The sequence below is a fragment of the Equus quagga genome, chromosome 15 (assembly GCF_021613505.1).
Source record: "Equus quagga isolate Etosha38 chromosome 15, UCLA_HA_Equagga_1.0, whole genome shotgun sequence".
Classification (NCBI taxonomy): domain Eukaryota; kingdom Metazoa; phylum Chordata; class Mammalia; order Perissodactyla; family Equidae; genus Equus; species Equus quagga.
Window position 1 is genome coordinate 32,189,929 of NC_060281.1, and position 22,758 is coordinate 32,212,686.

Genomic DNA, 22,758 nt, shown 5'->3' on the forward strand with positions numbered 1-22,758 from the left:
GTGGTGAGTGCAGCCCAGGGTGCAACTTTGAGAGGAGCCACCTGGCTAGACGTCAGCCCTTCCCTCCCCCTAAGCTTATGCTAGGGCCCTGGCAGGTCACATATATTGACAAGGAACAGCTGGAAACGAAGATGGCCTTATGAAATGAGGCTGGCCTGTTGGAGGGGCCGACTCAGAGGAGCACTACAGGGGCTCAGCTTCGCCCCCAGAAAAACTAACGCCCTCCTCTCGCTCTTACTCCAGGCCAGACAGACGTTCGTAGCCTCTGCAGTCTCCATGGCGTGTTTGACCTGAGCCGCTGCTCCTGCTCCTGTGAGCCGGGCTGGGGTGGGCCCACCTGCTCGGATCCCACAGACAACGAGAAGCCCTCCTCCTCCCCACCCTCAGCGACCGGGTCCTGCCCAGATGACTGCAACGATCAGGGTCGCTGTGTCCGCGGTCGCTGCGTGTGCTTCCCTGGCTACACTGGCCCCAGCTGTGGCTGGCCCTCCTGCCCCGAGGACTGCCACGGCCGCGGGCGCTGCGTGCAGGGCGTGTGCGTGTGCCGGGCGGGCTTCTCAGGCAGCGACTGCAGCCTGCGCTCCTGCCCTCGGGGCTGCAGCCAGAGGGGGCGCTGCGAGGACGGGCGCTGCGTGTGCGACCCCGGCTACGCTGGCGAGGACTGTGGGATGAAAAGCTGCCCTCGAGGTTGCAGCCAGAGGGGGCGCTGCGAGAATGGGCGCTGCGTGTGCAACCCCGGTTACACCGGCGAGGACTGTGGGGTGAGGAGCTGCCCCCGGGGCTGCAGCCAGAAGGGGCGCTGCGAGGACGGGCGCTGCGTCTGTGACCCCGGCTACGCTGGCGAAGACTGTGGCTCGCGGAGCTGCCCGTGGGACTGCGGCGAGGGCGGACGCTGCGTGGACGGCCGCTGCGTGTGCTGGCCGGGGTACGCGGGCGAGGACTGCGGCACGCGGACGTGCCCGCGCGACTGCCGAGGCCGTGGGCGCTGCGAGGATGGCGAATGCATTTGCGACGCAGGCTACAGCGGGGACGATTGCGGCGTACGTAGCTGCCCTGGCGACTGCCACCAAAGGGGCCGCTGCGAGGACGGCCGCTGTGTGTGCTGGCCAGGGTACACAGGGCTTGACTGCGGCGCACGCGCCTGCCCGCGAGACTGTCGGGGCCGCGGGCGCTGCGAGAACGGCGTGTGCGTGTGCAATGCGGGCTACAGCGGCGAGGACTGCGGCGTGCGCAGCTGTCCCGGGGACTGTCGCGGCCGGGGCCGTTGCGAGAGTGGCCGCTGCGTGTGTTGGCCCGGGTATACAGGACGGGACTGCGGCACGCGCGCCTGCCCTGGCGACTGTCGCGGGCGCGGGCGGTGCGTGGACGGCCGCTGCGTATGCAATCCGGGCTTCACAGGCGAGGATTGCGGGAGTCGTCGGTGCCCTGGGGACTGTCGCAGTCGCGGCCGCTGCGAGGATGGCGTGTGCGTGTGCGACGCAGGCTACGAGGGCGAGGACTGCGGCGCGCGCAGCTGCCCCGGAGGTTGCCGAGGTCGCGGCCAGTGCCTGGACGGGCGCTGCGTGTGCGACGACGGCTACTCGGGCGAGGACTGCAGCGAGAGGCGGTGCCCGCGCGACTGCAGCCAGCACGGCGTGTGCCAGGACGGTGTGTGTACCTGTTGGGAGGGCTACGCGGGCGAGGACTGCGGCCTCCGTACTTGTCCCTCCAACTGCCACCGACGTGGCCGCTGTGAGGACGGCCGATGCGTGTGCGACTCAGGCTACACTGGCCCCTCCTGCTCAACCCGCACCTGTCCGGCCGACTGCCGGGGCCGTGGGCGCTGTGTGCAGGGAGTGTGCGTGTGCCATGCGGGCTACAGCGGCGAGGACTGTGGGCAAGAAGAACCTCCCGCCAGCGCCTGCCCTGGGGGCTGCGGGCCCCGGGAATTGTGCCGAGCAGGCCAGTGTGTATGTGTCGAGGGCTTCCGAGGCCCCGACTGCGCCATCCAGACGTGCCCCGAGGACTGCCGCGGCCGGGGAGAGTGTCGTGAGGGCAGCTGCATCTGCCAAGATGGCTATGCAGGGGAGGATTGCGGGGAAGGTGAGCGGGCATCTTTTCCCTATATGCTCGGTCAGGAACTGGGAACTGGAGCCGGTGGGAAGGCCTGAGCCTGAGGCCTAGGAGCCCAAGGACCTGGAGAAGAGTGAAGAAAGGTCATATATTGGGGCCAGGCCGCAGTCAGAGGAGCCAGGGAGCCAGTGTCTACCAGGGGCAGCAGAACCGTGGGGGCATGCCTGCAGGCAGGACCTGCTTTCAGATCTCTGATGAGCAGGTTAGGGGCCCCTTTCGTTGCTTTTAGAGAGACACTGTGTTCCTGGAGATGGGGGGAAGGTGAAGGAGAACCAGGGCTTGTTCAGGCCTCTATCAGCTTTGCCCCACCCCCAGAGAGGAATGGGAACTGGAATGGATCTCTTAGTATGGCACTGAGTATGGGGGTCTGTGATGGTGGGAGTAGGGGTTGGGGGGCTGCCTTGGACTAACCAGCTTCCCATATCCCACTCTCCTGGGCAGAGGTGCCGGGCATTGAGAGCATGAGGATGCACCTCCTGGAGGAGACGACAGTTCGAACAGAGTGGACCCGGGCTCCTGGCCCTGTGGATGCCTATGAAATTCAGTTCATCCCCACGGTGAGAGCCAAGCTCCAAGAGGGGGCAGAGGGGCTGGACTCGGGGGGTAGATGCTTACCTCAGCAGGAAGTTCCAGGTAATCAGTGGTTGAGTCCAGGTCGCTGGGTTCCTGAAGCTGCTGTAAAGGCCTTCTCATCCTGCCCTCCACTGGGTGCAGAAGGCTTTTGCAGTATTGGTCCACTGCTGCTGGAACACCTCTGGTGACGGTGAGCTCAGTACTTCCTAAGGCTGTCCAATGTGTTGTTGGTTATCACTCTGAGTCAGTTCTTTTTGTTGCTGAATCCAAGTCTTCCCCATTCTAATGTCCATCCATTGGCCCTGGCTGGGTGTTCACAGCAGTGGGAATGTTTTTTGCTGTCCCTGCATCCTTCACCACAGGATTCAGGTATTTGGAGACATCAGCCATCACATCACCCTTCATTCTCTCCAGGCTGAACCCACTGGTCTCTTCACCCCTTTTCCCTAAGGCTTTGTTCTCTCAATCCTTCACTTCCTGATTTCCCTCCTCTAGTGCCTCCTGCTTTTCATGTGTCCTCCAAAATGTGAGGGCAGCAAGGAGCCCAGTCGTTCACCTGACTAAAACTCTGGACACATTGGCATTTTTCTCAGAGTTAACGTATATTAACTTGTGTCACACAAACTGTCAGCTGTTTTGATCATATTTTTTAAGTAACTTTTTACTAGAAAAGTCATATAAGCTTAGTGTAGAAACTTTAGAAAATAGATAAGGAAAGAAGAAACAAGAAAGGAAGGAAGAAAAGAAAGAAGGAAAAAAGATGACATTCAACTATATATACTCTTTTAGCCTAAATATAGGCCTTTACATTTGGCTTGGTTCATTGTTATCTTTTTTGATTTGGGCCAAGCTGTCTAGGCTGTTGCAATGATTTGAGTCTGTGAACTGGCTCTCCCGCCTCCATGTCGTCAGTGCATTGCAAAGCATCCTTTCTCTGTCTCCTTCCAACTCACTGTTAAAGTATTTGGGGGGCATCCTAAGGACAAAGCCTTGTGGCCTCTCATTAGAGACCTCCCTTTTGCAGACGGGGCTTTTATGATGTGTTTGGTCTCCCAGCTCCCAATCATCTGACATTTCTACCGTCCAGCTCATGTTTTCCTGCATCATCCCACAAATGACTTGGGAGGGTAGGCCATGTCACCCTCATCTCTGCCCAGCTAGGACTCTGGAAGAAAAATAAACTCTCAGGACCTGAACCCTAGGAAGGCTCTAGGACAGCAGGAACAGCTCAGAGGTGCTGGCTGTCATCCCCACCCCAACTGGCCTGGTCATTCTAAGTCTCCTTATTATACCCCCAGGGCCAGACCTCAACCATGTGCTGTCTTTCCTCACTCCCTGGTAGAAGCAGAGGCAGAAATCCCTATTTTGCTGCTCAACCAAGATTGTCTCTTCTGTTTAAAAAACATTTCTTTTTTTGTGTTAAAAATAATTTAATCACAAGACAAGCATTTGGCAACTAGAGAAAAAAACAAATAATTCTTGGCTGCTTCACACTCAAACAAGCACTCTTAACATTTTTAAGTGTTTCTCCCACTCTCTTCTTCTGTGTGTATATTGTTTACATAGTTCTAATCTTGAGAGGGTGGGACTTTGAGACGGAACTTTCTGAAAAAACTTCAGGGAAAGAAGAATTAAAATAAACACTTGAGATGGATGGAGCTTGCAGGGCAGCACTGTCTCCTGCTCTCCGTAAATATGAACCCATCCTTGGGTGTTCTCAAGAGGTGCAGCTTCGCAGCTGTAGCCTTAGGCGTTCTCCCTCACTGTGTGGCCAGGGTGGTATTGAGATGGCCTGTGCCCAGCTTGGCCATGCTCTCAGCTCATCAGCTCTGCTCTGGGTATGGGCCTCTGTCACATTCTGGGTTCTCTCTGAGCCTGGGTGTGGAAAATGCTCTTGTAAAATTGGTCCCCAGACACCTCTCTTGGACTCCACATCAGCGTGTGCTACTGGCCCTCAGACTGTACTTTCTACGTTCTCTGTGGCTGGCCCCTGGAATTGTGCCTCTTGCCTTGGCCAGCGCTCTCTGTCCATTTTTGTTGGCACAGAGTATATTCAGTAGCTAGCTGTCTTCTGGCCACTGCCATCTTCCTAGAAGCCTGTCTCTACCTTATCTCCTCCCCTTTTCCAGGAGCTCTTCTCTCTCAAAGCCCAAACTCTGCCATTCCTGGCCAAGGGACACACCTAGTTATTGGAATGATTTTCAGAATGCATAAGAGGAACCTTCTTCCTTTCCCTGCACACATGGCTGTGTTACTCTGACTCAGTGGTTCTCAAACTGGACCTGGAGCATTGGCATCACTTGAGAGCTTGTTAGACATAAAAATTGATGAACTCTCCCCCTAGATCTACTGAATCAGAAGCTCTGGGCGTGGAGCCCAGTGACCTGTGTTGTAACAAGCCCTCCAGGTGATTCTGATGCACTCCAAGCCTGAGGGCCACTTACTTAAGGAATGTTGCTCTTGTGCAAAATACTGGCTTCTCTATGAATGTAAGAGAAAGCAAGAGGAAACTGAGGGAGATGAGCCTCTGAACAGAAAGAGGTTCAGGTATTCCTTGTCTGGGTGTACTCTACAGTCTGGAAACTGGGGTTATGCCACATTTTCATTGGGACACAAGACCTCACAGCCTCAGAAAAGTTTGTGTTTGGGTTGAGTCTGAAAAGGGGGATGAGGGTGAGGTAAGCTTTAGAGACCAGCCAAGGTGGAGTTCCCCCCCACCCCGGGGCCACAAGGTTGATCTCAAGAATAGGGTTAGAAACTGACCAAGGACAATCTGTGAAGCGGCCAAGCTTTCACCAAGGGGCAGAGCCAGGGGCCAGCATCTGGCTAGAGAGCCTGCCTCAGACCAGACAGAGAGAAATGGGTTAGACTGACAGTGGGCCTTTCTGGGGGCTATTCCCAAATGGACTTCAGGAGGGACAAAGAAGTGTCTAAAAGCTTCATGTAGGTGATCTAAAGGGAGAAGGAGAGCTTTTGGGGTTGGCCTTGTCTTGCTGAAAGGACCAGACATCATCAGGGAGTACCCAAGGGGGTGTGTGTGTGTGTGTGTGTGTGTGTGGTGGGTTGGGGGAATAAGGGGAGAGGGAGAGCATAAGTTCTGGGAAGGATGAAGACTTCACAGGTCTTGAGTTGAAGCTAACCCAAGGCCTCCTAGGCTAAGGTATCCTAGGGCAGGGTAAGTAGGAGAGGGATGGGGGTCCTGTGTGACCAGGAAACCATTTCAGCCAAGAAAACTCTGACATAGCTTTATTTCATCCTCAACCCAGAAATCTCTACGTGGCCTCTCATCTGGTTTTATACTTCGGTATTTACTATGTTGAACCACAATTCTCTTGGTTTAGGAGAGTACCTTTTGAAATTTCCAATCCTACTTGGCTGAATGGAGGTGTCCCCATCACGGCCAACATAGCTAAGCAGAACAGAGCGTCCTTATTAGCCATCCTAGCTGGACAGCCCAGTGAAATTCAGGGCTGTTAGCCTGCTCCCAGATGTCCAGTTCCTCCCATTTCCTCCCCAGCAACTGGCTCTCCAGGAGACCCCGCCTGGAGCAGGCGCTGGCCGATTTCCTATAGGGTCACCACAAATAATCATAATACCTTAAATGTACACTTGGAGGAGGAGTGTTTGCTCACAGGCATGTACTTCACATAGAGATTTGGGTAGGGATATAATAAAACTTAAGATGTGGCCATACATTTAGCTACTGGGGCATGAGCTATCTGAGGACAGGGACCATATCTCTTATTTTGTGTCTCCAGCACCCAGCGTGATGCCAGATACAAAATCAGGGAAACATATTTGCGGAACTTTGAACAGGTGGGCCTTTTTTTGAGGGGCCTGTAACTCTGCTGAAAAGACAGGAAATGTGCCTAAAGGACAATGTTGTGACATGGGTCACACTCAAATTACACAGCGGGGGCCGGTGTCTGTGGGGAGGCTGGGCCGGGACAGATGCTTTGAGGAGGAAGTGAGACTTGAAGGGGCACCCTCATCCACTTCATCTGTTATGACAGGAATGAGCCTGGAGAAGCCTCCTTGTGCCAAGGTAATCAGGATTGCCAGGGGAAATCCAAAGCAAGAGTCCTGGTGTGTGTCGGGTAGAATTCTGACAGACAGATGATGAACAGACGAAAAAGATAGTGCCCATGACAGGGGACCCTGAGGGCACACTGCCGGGGTTTTAATCCCTGCCACTTTCTTGATGTTGGTGACCTTGGGCAAGGTACTTAATCCTTTTGTAGCTCAGTTTCCTCATCTGTATAATGGGAATAATAGGACCTATCTCATAAGGTTCTTATGAGGATTAAGTGAGTTCATGTACATAAATTGCCTTGAACAGTAGCTGGCATGGAGTAAGTGCTCTAGATGTGTTTGCTGTTAGAATGCATGCTCCCTAGCTGTATAGTACCAAGTTCTGCACAGTCCCTTGTTGACACTGCTTGGAACTGGAAAAAAGAGAGATAAGGGGGACTGAGCAGCAGGGGCGAGAGTGCCAGCCCCTGATCCACCTGGTGCTCTCTCTCTTACAGACAGAGGGAGTGAGCCCCCCCTTCACAGCACGGGTGCCCAGCTCTGCCTCAGTCTATGACCAGAGAGGATTGGCCCCTGGTCAGGAGTACCAGGTCACTGTTCGTGCTCTTCGAGGGACTAGCTGGGGCCCTCCTGCCTCCAAGACCATCACCACCAGTGAGAGCTGGGGCTGTGGGGTGGGGACCGGGTGGAGATCTGGATCTGAGAGGAGTGATTGGGCATCTGCCCTCCAGGAGGGCAGAGGGGAGGGGTTGGGTGGGAGCAGGGCTCTTAGGAGGAAAGCTGGTGACTGAAGAACCAGACTCCAACCTGATCCCTCCTCTCTCTAACCTGGCTAGTGATCGATGGCCCCCAGGACCTCCGCGTGGTGGGTGTGACACCAACCACACTGGAACTCAGCTGGCTGCGCCCCCAGGCTGAGGTGGACCGATTTGTGGTGTCATACGTTAGTGCTGGCAACCAGAGAGTGCGGCTGGAAGTGCCCCCTGAGGCAGACGGGACGCTGCTAACTGACTTGATGCCAGGCGTGGAATATGTGGTGACTGTCACTGCAGAGCGGGGCCGGGCAGTAAGCTACCCGGCTTCTGTCAGGGCTAACACAGGTATGGCTGGCCAGGGGTTCAGGAAGGGCTGAGTTTCCAATTAGGAGCCCTTTCCTTGGGAGCCCTCGTCTAGGGCTCACAGGCTCCTCTGAATGCACTTGGCAGGGTGTCTGGGGGTCCCAAAGCACCTGCTGGGAGCCTTGCCCTGGACCAAGGGCACTGGGGAGACAGAGCCCTCAGCTGCTTGGAGTCCTAGAGGGGGGCTGCAGTTGGAGTATGGGAGGGGCTGCCCCATGGAGAGAAGTAGTAAATAGGAGATACTGTCTGACCCACCAAGATGCTGGAGGTTCTGATCCAAACTTAGGTACAGGGACGCCCTAGGGCTCACAGTCAGTGGTCAGATCCTGCAGGGATTGGAATTAGGCAGATCAGAGATCAGCACTCCTGTTGACTTTAGGATTGAGGTTCTGGGGAGTTACGTCTGATAGCAGTAATTTTCCACTAACCCTCAAGGTCTCTTAACAGATGCCTGGATCTTTCTTTTCTTTTCCTGTGACAGAGGGACGCCCACCTTGCTGTAGCTCACATTCTCTCCTCCCACTCCCCTTTCTCTCCTTCAGACACAGGGCCCCACCCGCTGGCTTCTCTCTTCTTTCTAGGGCACCAAGAGTGGCGGGCTTGGAGGGCAAGGGTTGAGGGGCTCCTGGGACACTAACTCCTTTCTCTTGGTTCTCTTTCCAGGTGGGCCTGGGGCACAGGGAAGAGGCCTCTAGCTCCGGAGGGAGGGGCGGAGGGAGGGACTGCCGTGGGGAGGAGTGCAGGGTTTGGGGGGCTGTCACTGACCTGCTCTCCCCCTCCCCCTTTTTTACCCCCGGCAGCACCAGGTCACTACAGTTACCCGGAGGTGCGCCCCCCAGCCCCGCCCCCCAGGTCCCGGCCCCGGCCGGCCTCGGCCTCACGGCCTCCGCGCCCTGCTCGGCCCCCTCGGCCCTCACGGCCCTCACGGCCGGCGGAGGAGGGGGAGGAGGAGTCTCGGCCTGGGCCTAGCCTGCCCCTGCCCCCTCGACGGGCGTGGGCCAACCTGACGGCCGAGCTGGGCCGCTTCCGCGGCACGGTGCAGGACCTGGAGCGCCACCTGCGGGCCCACGGCTACCCACTGCGGGCCAACCAGACCTACACGTCGGTGGCGCGCCACATCCATGAATACTTGCAGCGGCGGCGTCTGACGGCTGCAGCCCCCGTCGGCTCCCCCGCACACCAGCCCCGTCGCCCCCACCCCACCGCCAGCCCCGACTCAGGCACCTGGAAGCGGGACTCCAACCAGGGCATCTACGGCCTCTCACCCGAAGGCGTCGACCGAGTGGCTGCGCCCCGCCACCCCAAGCCCGAGGTGCTGGGCAGTTCCGCTGACGGCGCCCTACTCGTATCCCTCGATGGGCTCCGCGGCCACTTCGAGCGCGTGGTGCTGCGCTGGCGGCCCCAGCCGCCCGCAGAGGGCCCCAGCGGGGAGGTGACCGTGCCGGGCACCACGCGCACCGTCAGCCTACCCGATCTCAGGCCCGGCACCACCTACCACGTGGAGGTCCATGGGGTGCGGGCAGGGCAGACCTCCAAGTCCTACGCCTTCATCACCACCACAGGTAGCGTGGGCTGGGGCGCCGGACCACCCATCCCCTGCCCAGCCTCACCTGCCCGTTGGAGTCTACATCCATGAGTTCCTCCCACTGCCTCACTGCTCAGACTGCCACCCCCAGTACACCCTTCTGCCTTCAAGCACTACCTGGTCCAGGCTCCAGGGGACCCACAACAAAGCACGTCCTTCTGTGTCCCTAGAAGCCACCTCCACCCCCAGGGTCCTGGCAGATACCCAAGGCCAAGGAGACTGGTCTTGGGGTTCCCTGATTTTCACTTCAGTTCCCAGGGCACTTCTGCCAGGATTGCTATTCTAGGCAATAAAAAGGGCATTTGGTGGGTGGGGCAGTGCCTGCAAAGACTCACTGGGGCTGCTTGGGTGGGGCTGGGAGTGAAACCAGAGGTTCCCTGCTCTGACTCACTGTGGTGAAGGTGGCTAAAGACCGTGGTCAGTGGTTACTGTTTTCCACAATTTGGCCTTGACCGCAAAGGGACACATCGGAACTGCTTGGGGGTGGCCTTGAGGCCATCCATCAGGCAGCATGTCTATGTGAGAGGTGAAACCACTGCTTTTTGAGCTGTTTTTCCAGCCTCCTGGCTCACTTCATGCTTGTCTCTCCCACAGGAAAGATGTCCAGGCTCGGGGATGGGGCGCTCTGTGGCTGCCATGGGGAGGGTTGTGGGCCTCTTCTTCCCCCATAGGGCCCAGATGCCACCTGAGCTGGATGCCCCCCCACACACATCCTCTCTTCCCTCTCTTCTCACTACCCTCTCTCTTCTTGCATCCTCCTTCCCTAACACCACCATCTCCTCCTTTCTTCCAGGCTTCTCACTGCAGCATTAATGGAAGCCACGACCACCACCCACTGGGGAGGGGGATGCGTGTAGGGAGGGACGTGGAAGTCTGTGGGTGCTGGCAGTCACTGGAGCCTTGTGAGGGAAGGGGTGGCAGGCTTTATTTCTTTTATTTATTACCTACAGGCCTGTCTGTTCAGAAATGTGGCGGACAGGGGTGTTCAGAGGACTGCACAGACGTTTGGGAGGATGAGGTGGCCCAGGGAGTGGTCCCAGGAACAGAAAAGGGGGGTCTGTAGGTTCTTAGAGGCTAGGGGCCACACCCTGGGGGCTGGGGTTTTCTTTCTGGCTCTAATACTCGATTCTCTTGTTTTTCTCACCCTGCCCCTTCCCAGGGTCCTCCCCCTCAGGCCTCTTGGGGGCGACTGATGAGCCTCCTCCCTCCGGCCCTTCAACAACTCAAGGGGTCCGGGCTCCCGTCCTGCAGCAGCGCCCCCAGGAGCTGGCAGAGTTGCGGGTGCTGGGCAAAGACAAGACAGGGCACCTCCGCGTGGCCTGGACCGCCCAGCCTGACACCTTTGCCCACTTCCAGCTGCGCCTGAGCGTGCCCGAAGGGCCGGAAGTTCATGAGGAACTACTGCCAGGGAATGTCCGCCAGGCTCTGGTGCCCTCACCCCCTCCTGGAGCCCCCTATGAGTTGTCACTTCGTGGGGTCCCTCCCGAGGGCGAGCCCTCTGCCCCTCTCATCTACCAAGGCATTATGGGTACATCCTGGATTCTGCTCAGGCCAGTGTCCTGAGGTTTGGGGAGGAGCTGGGCCATCAGGACTTCAGAGGTGGGATGAGGGTTGAAGGCAGGGCTAGTGTTTGGGTCTGGGTGGTAGGAGAAAGCAAGGAGAGAAAAGGAGTTGAGGGTTCAGGGGAAAGAGGGATGGGGGGTGGTCTTAGAATGATGATAGAGTGGGTTGGGGAGGGGAGTACTCCAGGAAAAGAAGATGGGAGGAGAGAAGTCAGAGGGTGGGACAGCAATTCAAGGAGAGAAGCTGGTGGCCCTGGCTCTCCACCTGAAGCTTTCTTTGTCCTATGTCCTGCCCCCACTTCCTGGTCACTCCTCTGCCCTACCCCACCCCATCGGTCTCTCAGGGTGGGTGCGGGAAGGCATCTGGCCCCAAGGGTACTGACCCTCGGCTCCCTCCTCCCCTTCCCCACAGCCACCACCACCCCTCACTGGGCATGCTAGGACAGTGGTGCTGCCCCCTACCCTGGGAGCCTGGCCTTCAGTGGACAGCGCCCCATGGTCCCATCAGCCAGTTTCTGCTGGGAGTGGAGGTTCCTTAGAGCAGGGAGCTTCACAGCCATCAGGACTTCGGAGATGGGTGAGGTTTGCAGAACCAGTGAAGGACAGGGCCTGGGGTACCTGGCTCTCACATTCCACCTGGTCGCTCTGTATGGGACCATGGTAGCCGGCTCTCCCTGCAGCCTTAGGTCAAGCTCACCACTGGGAGAGAGTGTGGCAAGCGAGAGAAGTTCACGTGGACTGAGGAGCCTTCAGACTGCTCTGAAGCAGCAATGGGGAGGTTCAAAACAGGGAGAACCACAGGGGACCTGAAACTCCCCCAAAGATCTTGGTGTGGAGAGGGACTGAGACCTTTGCGAGGGGCGGGGAAGCTGTCACAAAGGAAGGACCACAGCTATTCCTTTGGTTGGTTTGAAGAGACACTCAGAGAATGGAGGGGAAATGTCTGCCTTCCCCAAAAAGCTGGTCACAGAGGGCTGAGGGGTGGGAAAAAGGAGGCTTCGAGGGAGGCAGCTGTCCAGGATGGAGTGAACCAGTGGGCAGAGGACGGGGAAGGAGACCAGGGGCAAGGCAATGGTGAGTCCACCTGCTTTGCTTTTTGCCCCCCACACTCCAGACAAGGATGGGGAGAAGCCTGGGAAGCCATTGGTCCCACCACGCCTGGGCGAGCTGACAGCGACAGATGCAACCTCCAGCTCCCTGCTTCTGCACTGGACAGTCCCTGAGGGCGAGTTTGACTCCTTCGTGATCCAGTACAAGGACAGGGATGGGCCCCAGGTGGTGCCCGTGGAGGGGCCCCAGCGCTCAGCCCTCATCACCAACCTGGACCTCGGCCGAAAGTACAAATTTGTCCTGTATGGACTCGTGGGCAAGAAGAGGCACGGACCCCTAGTGGCTGAAGCCAAGATAGGTGAGCGAGGGTGGTCACATACCCGCCTGCCCTGCCCTCTGCATGGTGCTGGAGGAGATCTTCCCAGTGATTTGGAACCTGTTTTGGGAACTCCACAAAGGCTTCCGGGAGGTGTTGGTGCCTGAGATGAGTCCTGAAGGGGAAATAGAGGTGGGTCAGGCAGAGAGGTGGAGGGGGGCAGCACAGACAGAGGGAGCCATGGAGAGCGAGGCAGGAGTGAGTGTGGCCCTGTAGGAGAATCGATGTCTGTTCCCTCTGGATGGAGAGCAGGGCACCTGGGGAGCTGAGAGGATTGGTCTCATTTGAGGGCTCCAGGGGGCCTCTGAAGGGTTTTAAGTGGGGGAGTGACATGGTTTGATATTTATCTTAGAAGTAACACTGAGGCTGCTGCAGAGGATAGGTGGGGAGGTGACTTAAGAGCTGAGAAGAAATGATGGTGGCCTGTCTGGGGTGTTGGCAATGAGACTGGATGTGGGAAGTGAAGGAGAGTGAGGAGGCCCAGGCACCCCTGTGTTTCTGGATCAGTCGAATTCTGTGAGACAAGAAACAGTGCAGGTGAGGAACAACACTTCCTTGTTAGTCACCCCATGTGGGACACTTAGATAAACATATTTTGAGCATTTAAGTGTAAGATGTGTTCAAGATGTTCTAAATGTATGATCACACTTAATCCTTCCAGCAGCCCTGTGAGGCATGCCCATTTATAGATGAGGAGAATGGAGGCACAGAGAGGGAGAGGTCCCTCCAGCACAAAGTGATGGGGCCATGGAGTCGTACTGCTACCCTCGTGGATCTGGAGAACAGAGAGAAGGCCTGAAGAGGGGGTGTGGGTGTCATCAGTGCCAATGGACAGGGGCCCAGTGAGGGTGCTAGGGAAAGCAGAGAGAGGGCCGCTGGAACCCTGGAGATGGCCAACACTCAGAGCAGGAGCAGAGGAAGAGGAGACCGCAGGGCAGCCTGAGGGGGCACTTAGAGAGAGGAGCAGAGCCAGGGAGAATGTGTCCTAGACGCCAACCCAGGGCGCGGTCAGACATGTCAGATTCCGTAAGAGTGATTCAGGGCTACAGAGTGTCCACAGGACTTAGTAATGGTGAGGTCCCCACTGACCCTGGTCAGAGCTGCTGGTAGAGGGTGGAGCTGGGTTGGAAGGGTGATGGAGGTGAGGACAAGGCTACAACTAGTGTAGACATCTCTTTCTGGAATCTGGGCTAGAAAGAGAGAGAAAAGAGGGCAGCGGAGGCTGGAGGGAGATACAGCTGAGTGGAGGAGCTCGTGCCAATGCTGTGGCACAGCAGGAGGGAGTGAGGGGTTGGTGGTGTAGGGTGGGTGAGGAGGAGGTGGGCTCGGAGCACAGGTGTGGGACGCCGTCCCACATTAAAATGCTCCAAGGGTCGGGCTTCCCTCTCCTGGAGGAGAAACCAGCTAGTGGTTAGGCCTGGAAGCAATGGAGGTTGTCCGGGAAGACTTCCCTGGCCATGAAAATGGGGAAAGGGCTGGCTGGGCTCCCGTCTCTCTGAAGCTCCTCCCCAGGCTGAGGATAGGGTCAGGGCCACACTAGTTCATACAGTGCTTTTGTGCCATTTAGAAGAAGACACCCCTTTCTCTAGGTGGGCCTAGCCCCTTGCCAGGGTACACAGCTTGGCAAGCAGAGTGCTAGCCGATTTTAGTCCCTCAGTCCTCCCTTAGCTGTGCACCTTTGTGCAGTGAACAGCCTGCACAACATCATATAGCATCCCTATGTGGGAGATTGATTCCCCCTTCTCCTATGACCTGTATCCTTCCTTCTCTTTACCCCCTCTTCCTAGTGCCTCAGAGTGATCCCAGCCCAGCAACTCCACCCCGCCTGGGAAAGCTGTGGGTGACAGATCCCACACCAGATTCGATGCACCTCTCCTGGACTGTCCCTGAGGGCCAGTTTGACTCCTTCGTGGTTCAATACAGGGACAGGGATGGACGGCCCCAGGTGGTGCCTGTAGAAGGGCCCGAGCGCTCCATCACTGTTTCCCACCTGGACCCCGACCACAAGTACAGATTCAGTCTGTTTGGGATTGCCAACAAGAAGCGGCATGGCCCCCTCACGGCTGATGGCACCACTGGTGAGTGGCAGTCACCTCAGCCGCCGCGTGACCCCTCCCAGCCTTCCGCACACTTGCCCTCAGCCGGGAACCAGCTGGGCCTCCCAGTGAGACGGCTGACTCCGAATCCTGGCCCTGCTCCCGGGCTGAGGGGCAGCCAGCCTCCCCCAGACTGCTGGACCCCTTCCATCCCATTTAGCTGCTCCCCAAGGCCCAGAAGGTGTGTCATACCCTGGCTGTGCCAGACTCCTCACGAGTTCAGTACTCACACTAATTGAATAGTGACCCCCCCAGGTGTGACAACCTGTCCAAACCCCAAGCCCCAGTATCGGGCTGCCAGTTCAGTCCAGGCTGCATCCTCTTATTTACAGCCCCAGAGAAGAGAGAGGAACCGCACCACCCAGAGGCCCCCGAGCAGCCCCTGCTGGGGGAACTGACAGTGACCGACGTCACCTCAGACTCCCTGCGCCTGGCCTGGACCGTGGCCCAGGGTTCCTTCGACTCCTTCATGGTCCAGTACAAGGATGCGCAGGGGCAGCCCCAGGCAGTGCCCATCGAGGGGAATGAGAATGAGGTCACCATCCCTGGTTTGGAGTCCGACCGAAAGTATAAGATGAACCTCTACGGGCTTCATGGCAGGCAGCGTGTGGGGCCTGTGTCTGTGGTGGCCACCACCGGTGAGTCAGGGCCGCAGGGGCCCCCATCCCTCTCTGCCCCCAGCCCTGGCCTGGGGCTCCTTCAAACCACCCTCCACCTTCTCTTTCTGGGCTCCAATTCTGCCAAGCCTCCACCCTCTACTTCTCCACATCCCAGGACTTCTTACCCAGCCGCCAGCCCCTCACCTCTTTCTTGGCCCTGCTTCTCCATCTCCAAGAACAGGCCCCATTTCCCCATTCCGAGCACCTGGAATCATCCCTCCACCCCGGGCTGTCCTCCCCACTGATGTGCTCAGCCACTGTGTTCTTTCCCCTCGGTTTGCTGGGCTCCTTCCCCTACCATGGCCTGGCTCGGTTGTGGTCATTTCTGAGCTCCGTTGCCTACTGCCCACATCGTCCTGCCATTCCTGCTCCATTCAGAGTGGCAGATGCAAGGGACAGGAGCACCATGCTTCCCAGCCTCTTTCTGGCATGAAGAGGGCTCCTCCCAGCCCCCCACCCCCGACTCCCAGCCAGCTTGGATCAGGGCGGAGGGCTCACTCTCAGCTTCCCTGCCTTGCATTCCTCCACGTGCCCAGCCTCCCCCTGTCCAGCGCCATCTCAGAGGTCGTGTAGCATCGTGGTTGGGAGCATGGGCTCTGGCACCAACTGCTTGGATTTTAATCCCAGCTCTGCAATTTACTGCCTATGGGACCTTGTGCAAGTTACTGACCTCTCTGTGCCTCAGCTTTCTCATCTGCCAAATGGGGATAATGTAACTGCTTCACAGAGTTCTTAAAATTAAATGAGTTAATGTGCATCCAGCGCTTAGAACAGTGCCTGGCACGTCAAAACTGCTGTTTAAGAGTGAGCTTCTATTTCTCCCTGACCCTCACTTCCCAGGAGCCTTTTTTTCTCCTCACCTCCCTACCTTCCCCATCCTGGCTTGGGTTGTCATTCTTGCCTGCTCCCTCCTCAATCTCCTGTCCCTTAAGTAGTCCCTCATGGACCAGGAAGGGGGTCACAAGGGCTGGACAGTCCCCCGACTCCATGCAGCCTCAGCAATGATCTAGCTGCAGCAGATGGTGGTTGGTGCCCTCGGGGCTGTGACTCTAGACCCAGCCAGGGAAGAGCATGGCCCTCCCTAGCCCCTACCCTAAATCTTTCTCCCAGTCTTGTCTGAAGCCCTGCCTTAGCAATCCATTCCTGGGGGTTAGAGGGGAGGGAGAAGCCAGGCTGCAGGGGCCACATCTGTCCCCTGTCCTGCTAAGCAGGGTGGGAGCAGCTGGAAGCCCTGGGAGGGGCAGGAGGTGAAAGGGAAGAACGCAGGTGGAAAGAGGCTCAGTGCCCCCTCCCATCCTTGAGGTCAGCACTGTCAGTGAGCACAGTATAGAAGAGTTTCTCAGTTTCCTCTCTTCCCATCTCAGCTCCTTTTCTCAGACATGAGAAGAGACCCCCGCCCCCATGGAGCCCACCAGTACAATCCTGCCTGCAGTACATGATGGGGGACAGGGGCCTGTCTCCATCGATAAGTTGCTGAATGGCTACTACAAAGGCTTCACTAGCCCTTAAGCCTACAGCTTGAGGACTGTATTTGCTGGGTGTGCTTTATTGTCATGGTTAATATCACCAGCAAAGCTTGTATCTCCATCTCTTCTCTCAGCCCCCCAGGATGTTGCAGATGAGACCCCCAGCCCCACTGAGGTGGAGGAGGCGCCCAGCTCCACAGAACCCAGCACAGAGGCCCCAGAGCCCCCCGAGGAGCCCCTCCTGGGGGAGCTGACGGTGACAGGATCTTCCCCAGACTCGCTGAGCCTGTCCTGGACCGTCCCCCAGGGTCACTTTGACTTCTTCACTGTCCAGTACAAGGACAGAGATGGCCGGCCCCAGGTGGTGCGTGTCGGGGGTGAGGAGAACGAGGTCACCATTGGGGGCCTGGAGCCAGGGCGCAAGTACAAGATGAACCTGTATGGCCTGTACGAGGGACAGCGTGTGGGCCCCATGTCCACGGTGGGCGTGACCGGTGAGTGAAGATGGGGCCTGGTTCCTTTTCCTCCCGCTGGTGGCCCCCAGCCTCTCTGTGGCAATTGCTCTCTTTTGCTGCAGTGGAAACACAAGCTCCCACCTGCTTGGGGAAGACCTAGAAAGAGCAGTTTGCTGGGGACTGGGCTGCAACCAGGTTGAGCAAGTTTTAAACTTTCTGCGCCTGTTTCTTCATCTGTAAAATGGGGATAACACCACCCACCTCACAGAACTGTTATGAGGATTAAATGAGTTAGCAGACATAAAGCACTAAGAGTGGGCCTGGCATGGAAGAAACGTGCTGTCAGGGTTTGCCGCTACGATTATTATAATTACCCTTATTCTGGGGTCTGCTCTGTCCCCTTTGGCTGGTTAGATGGTGAGAATGTGCATGAGACATTGGCCTCCTCGTCAGTGCAGCTAGGAACTTTCTTTACCACAAGGAGAAACATCCCTTCCACCCCGTCTCGGGCTGGGTACAGGGCCACCTCAGCCACCACAAAGGACCCAGCCTGGGCACCTCCTTTCTAGAGCCTCAGCGAGGGCCAGGGTCCCAGGCAGGCCTCTGGGACCCTCTTGCTGACCAGCCCAGCCTGCTCACGAGGAGGGGCATCTCTCTTCCCCTTTGCTCACTGAGAGCAAAACAACCTTTTTCAAAAGCAGCTTTTACTATTAAGAGAAAGATTAACAACTTAACAGCATAGAAACAGATAGGTTTCCAGAGCATGTGTTTCTGTGCTTCCACAAGCCCAACCTCACAGCGACTTGGTTGGCTTAGTTTCCAGAACCTTCCCCTCCCAATTTCCTTTCTTTGCCTCAGTCAGCAGTGACAGGAGGGAGAGGGTAAAGCCACCCTGAGTTACTGTGCTGTGGGCCTGATGTAGAGGGAGGAAGGGAGGCTCATGCCAGGCCCAGAACATGCTGCCAGAGTTTCTCCTGGGGTGACCCTCGGTCCATCCTTCTGTCCTGGCAGTCCCACTGGGCTCTGTGAGGCCCTGTCCCTGGTCCCCAGGTAAGGATAGGCTGTGTCGGGCACTGACTGAGGCAGTGCAATAGAGGAAAAGAGAGTTCTGGAATCTGACAAACTGAATTCCATTCCCGGCTTCTCCCGGTTCTTGGCTGCATGATCATGAAAAAGTTACCTTCTCTCTAAGAACCTCAGCTTTCTCATCTTCAAGGTAGGGCAAGCAACACCCACCGTGTCGTAAGTGTTAGAGGTGGGGATGTAACCTGCCTAGCACATTCTTGGCTCATTTCAACTTTCTGCTCAAACCCTCTGTGGAGAAATCACTGTATATCTGTGTACAGATCCTGGAAATTTTAAAACATGTATTATCCTGGATAAAATATAAGTGTCCCTTTAAGAAAGAAACAAGCATGATATTCATTATCAGAGCAGGCAGGTGAGACCACTGAGCTGACTGAGGGGCCGCGCCTGGCACACAGTGCACACTGTACCGTTGCTAGGAGAAGAAACACATGGAGCTAGTTAGAAACATTTCTAAGTTGGAAAAGGATTTTCCCAAATGCAGCATGGGGACTGTTACACTCCTGGGAGTTCTAATCTCACCATTCCTGGTTAAGCCAGACCACCAACAGTAAGGCTTGATGGTGAGGGACAGTTTCTCTCCCTCAGGGAAAGGAGTATAGAGAGGGCAAAAACGAGCAGGAAATGGATGCTACAGGAACTAACAGAGCTAGAAGGCAAATGAAATGAAATACCATGCCTGGCCTGGCACCTAGTGCCTAGTATACCAGGTACCCCCTTGTCAACTGACCACCTTGTCAATACATGGTGGTCACTCCCACCCCTCTTCAGCCACCTCCATCCTTGTTCTCCCCCTCTCAGACTCATTTCCATCTTCCTAAGGCCTCATCACCAGCCCGTTTTTCAAGCAGATTTTATCTGTCTGGAGCCTAGTCTTATCCTCCCACAGGAGCCAGAGAAACAAGCTGTTGGGAACCCCACCCACCCAGCCACCCCCTCTGCCATATTACCTCTTGGGACCACCTTCCAGTTTCGGTCACTAATAAGGAAGGCCTCCCAGATTCAGCTCATTCTCGGGCGACGGGGACCTGCAGGTCTTGAGCTTGGCCTTTCCCAGCTCAGATGTGCAGACACATCTTAATTTAACAAACATCTGTGGAGCACCCACTGTGTGCTGGGCACTGGGGACACAGCAGTGAACACAGCAAAGCTCTGCCTGTGGCGCTCACATTCTAGCAGAGGGAGGAAGGCACCACAGTGCACAAACATATCAGTGGTGCTGTATGTGATGGTAATGAAAGCTGGGGAGCAAAGCAAAGGCCAGTAGGTGAGTTGGTGAGTGGGCCTGAAGGCAGCAGGAAAGGGCCTGTGGAAGAAAGACCTGAAGGGAGAGTTCAAGCCACATAGGCCTCTGGGGCAGAGGGAAGGTGTCCTGATCATCTGTGGACCAGGAGGAATGTTTTGGAATGGGGGGTGGGGGGCTTATGTGAGAGATGAACATGTGGGACCTCGGAGGCCATTGGCTTTTGCTCTGAGATGGAAGCCACTAAGGGAACAGGCTCTGATGAATGTGTTAACAGCGGGGAACAGAGCGAAGGGAGTGAGGGTGGAGGAGGGAGGAGATGGTTCAGGAGACTGTTATATAATCCAGTAAGAGCCGCTGGTGCTTGGAGACGGCGGCAGCGGGAGCAGAGTGGATGAGGAGGGGTCAGCTTCTGAAGGTAGTGCCAACAGGACTTACAGGCCAGATGTGGGGTCTAAGAGAGGACGCAGGGATGACTCCAAGAATGGAGTTGTGATGTCGCTGAGGCGGGAAGGCTGTGGAGGGCGTCCCTGGGCTCGGTTTTTTGACCTGTTGAGTTTGAGACACGGATTAGGCACCCAAGGAAGATGCTGAGCAAACACGGTGAGGCGGGGAGGTCTGGAAAGAGGTGTTGGACCCATTGACGTACAGATGGAAGTTCAGCCACTTTCCCAGGGTTTCTGTGATGTCTGACACCCCTCCGCCCAAGCACAGCCCCAGATTCTGGCAGGGACTTAGTGAAGGGTTGTGAACCGGAGAGATATTGCCAATTACTGTAGAACCACCTCATGGGCACCACAAAAACTACAGACATAATTACAACCAAGAGAAACAGGGGTTTCTCCTAACAGCCCCCACCCTCTCTCTCTCAGCTCCACAGCCAGAAGAGACTCCTCCAGCCACAGAGCACCCCATGGAGCCACGCCTGGGGGAGCTGACAGTGACGGATGTGACTCCCAACTCTGTGGGCCTCGCATGGACCGTCCCTGAGGGCCAATTTGACTCCTTCATGATCCAGTACAAGGACAGGGACGGGCAGCCCCAGGTGGTACCTGTGGATGCAGACCAGCGTGAGGCCACTGTCCCCAGCCTGGAGCCTGCACACAAATACAAGATAAACTTCTACGGGCTACATGGTGGGCAGCGTATGGGCCCCCTCTCTGTGATAGCTGTGACGGGTGAGTGACGGGGTAAGGCCATCCCCATCCCTGGTTACCCAGAGTGCCCCCATAATCCCTCTCTCGGGTCCTGCCTTAGTGGCCCCCACCAGGTCTTTCTCGGGGTCACAGGCATCTAGTCTGTATCCTGACCCCTTGGCTCCCCGCTCAGGCTGGAACCTTCCCTGCCCTCCAGTCCTCAACTCCACTCTGCCCCCTCCTCCAGGTAGGAGTGTCTTCCTTCCGTCTCAGACTCTCTCGTCTCTCCCTCTCTGATTGTCCACAGCTGTTTCCTCCCCTTCTCTTTATAACCCTGCTGTGACTTGGATACAGCTGCCGCCTCCCCCTGCTGCCCTTTTTTATTGGGGTTAAATGATACACATCCCTTGAATCTCTTCTCGGAGGCCCTCAGCCCCCTGGCCCGAGCTGCATTCCCTTGCAGCCTGCCAAGTCTCTCCCCTCAGGAAGTGGCCCTTGCTCTGGGCTCTGAGCCCCTTCCCACCCTCAGGCTTCCTGGGTACAGGTTTCCGCCATTTTTGTGCCACAGCGTCTGGTGAAACCCATGGAACCCTCTCAGAGCCACATTTTAAAATTTATAATATAAAATGCATAGGATTACAAAGGAAACCAATTGTATTGATATACAATTATCAAAATACTTTTAAATACAAATTTATGACTTAGTAATACAGAGCCTTCTCTATTAGTTCATGAAGTCACAAGACTTAGTGGCATGTGTAATAACTTACCCACGTTTAGAAGTAGTGATGAGTATAAATGGTATTTTGAAGTTTCTGCAGTCATTCTAAGGGGATGTGAAAACATCTGTGATTCCTACTGATGACAAAGTGACAGACACTGCTAGAACCACTGTGGTTGGTGTCCTAATTCATCATTGAAGGAAATGCTACATTTCAGTTAGAGGTCAGAGAAAATAAAGACCTATTTCCCATCTGAGTTCAAGGCCCCCTGGAGGCCCTCAGAGCCCAGGAGCCCTGGGAGTGGGGAGTTCTTGTGCCAGAGGTCTCAGCCATGTTCTTTGTCTTCCTGGCTCCTAGCTCCCCTCCTGCCAGCCCCAGCCACAGAGTCCCTCCAGGAGCCACGCCTGGGGGAGCTGACAGTGACAGATGTGACCCAGGACTCCGTGGGCCTCTCGTGGACAGTCCCCGAGGGTGAATTCGACTCCTTCGTGGTCCAGTACAAGGACAGGGATGGGCAGCCCCAGGTGGTGCCTGTGGCCGCAGACCAGCGCGAGGTCACCATCCCTGGCCTGGAGCCCAGTAGGAAATACAAGTTCCTGCTCTTTGGGATCCAGGATGGGAAACGACGCAGCCCAGTCTCTGTGGAGGCAAAGACGGGTAAGAGCGACCCCCAGGAAGCCAAGCCTGAGGCCCCAGCTTTTGCCCTTTGTCACACTCCTGATCTCCACTCCCTTCTGCAAGGCCTCCCCTTTGTCAACTCTTCTGTTGCATTCAAAGAACCATACTGCTTGCTCCTGTCCAAGGCAGATGAGAGCAGACAAATGGGGCCAGTTCCTGGATCTGCTCCCCCTGCTGATTTTTCTTCTCTCCTCATAATTCCTACTTCTGTTGAATGAGGGAAGTTCCTTCGGATCCCTTCCTGGAAGGTGGAACATGGGAAGCTGGGGGTTCTGGGAAAGGGGGTGAAGGCAGCCAGGAGCCCTTCCCACCTCCCTGGGCCTTGCAGGTCCTCAGCCCTTTGTGGCCATCACCTCCTGTGAGTTTTGCCGTCTCTCCTTTCACTCTCACCCAGTTTCTCACCCTACTGGCTCAGGCCCATCAGGTCCCACATCTGCCTCCCCAAGAGGACCCCTTTCCTCCTCTGCCCTCCTCCTGGAGCTTCAGAAACTGGGGACCGGAGGAGCCCAGGGCTGGCTGCCCAGCTGTGCCCCTTTCCTGGGTTTTGGTCCAGGCCCTCCCCTGCCTCTGGGGGCTCCCTGTTGCCAGAAAACTCTCGCAATAACAATGCCGTCAGCGCCCTCGCTCTCCAGGAAGGCAGCAGGCCAGCTCCTCCTCAGGCCTCGGGGTGGCTCCTTGGGCAGACACAAGATCCTCTCCTCGTCTGAGCTTCCCTTCTTTTCCCCCTACTTCCCCCACACACACAGGCAGCCCCCACTTTTCCATCAGGTCCTACAAGGGTCTCCTCCATCATAATATCCTGCCTCCTC

General features: G+C 56.5%; 1 protein-coding gene across 3 annotated transcripts in view; it reads left to right on the forward strand.

Annotated features, from left to right (window-relative positions):
• The window catches only part of TNXB (tenascin XB), a 46,358-nt gene that overhangs the window by 7,661 nt on the left and 15,939 nt on the right, over positions 1-22,758 (forward strand). For 2 of the 3 annotated variants that reach the window (XM_046639728.1, XM_046639729.1), the window contains exons 3-14: positions 244-2,082; positions 2,554-2,669; positions 7,215-7,371; positions 7,554-7,817; positions 8,636-9,397; positions 10,580-10,948; positions 12,097-12,390; positions 14,196-14,486; positions 14,837-15,142; positions 16,764-17,123; positions 20,286-20,591; positions 21,629-21,928. In XM_046639728.1, coding sequence (XP_046495684.1) covers positions 244-2,082; positions 2,554-2,669; positions 7,215-7,371; positions 7,554-7,817; positions 8,636-9,397; positions 10,580-10,948; positions 12,097-12,390; positions 14,196-14,486; positions 14,837-15,142; positions 16,764-17,123; positions 20,286-20,591; positions 21,629-21,928 — 5,364 coding nt within the window. The remainder of the gene's footprint in view (positions 1-243; positions 2,083-2,553; positions 2,670-7,214; positions 7,372-7,553; positions 7,818-8,635; positions 9,398-10,579; positions 10,949-12,096; positions 12,391-14,195; positions 14,487-14,836; positions 15,143-16,763; positions 17,124-20,285; positions 20,592-21,628; positions 21,929-22,758) is intronic. The other variant, XM_046639730.1, reaches the window with a different exon arrangement.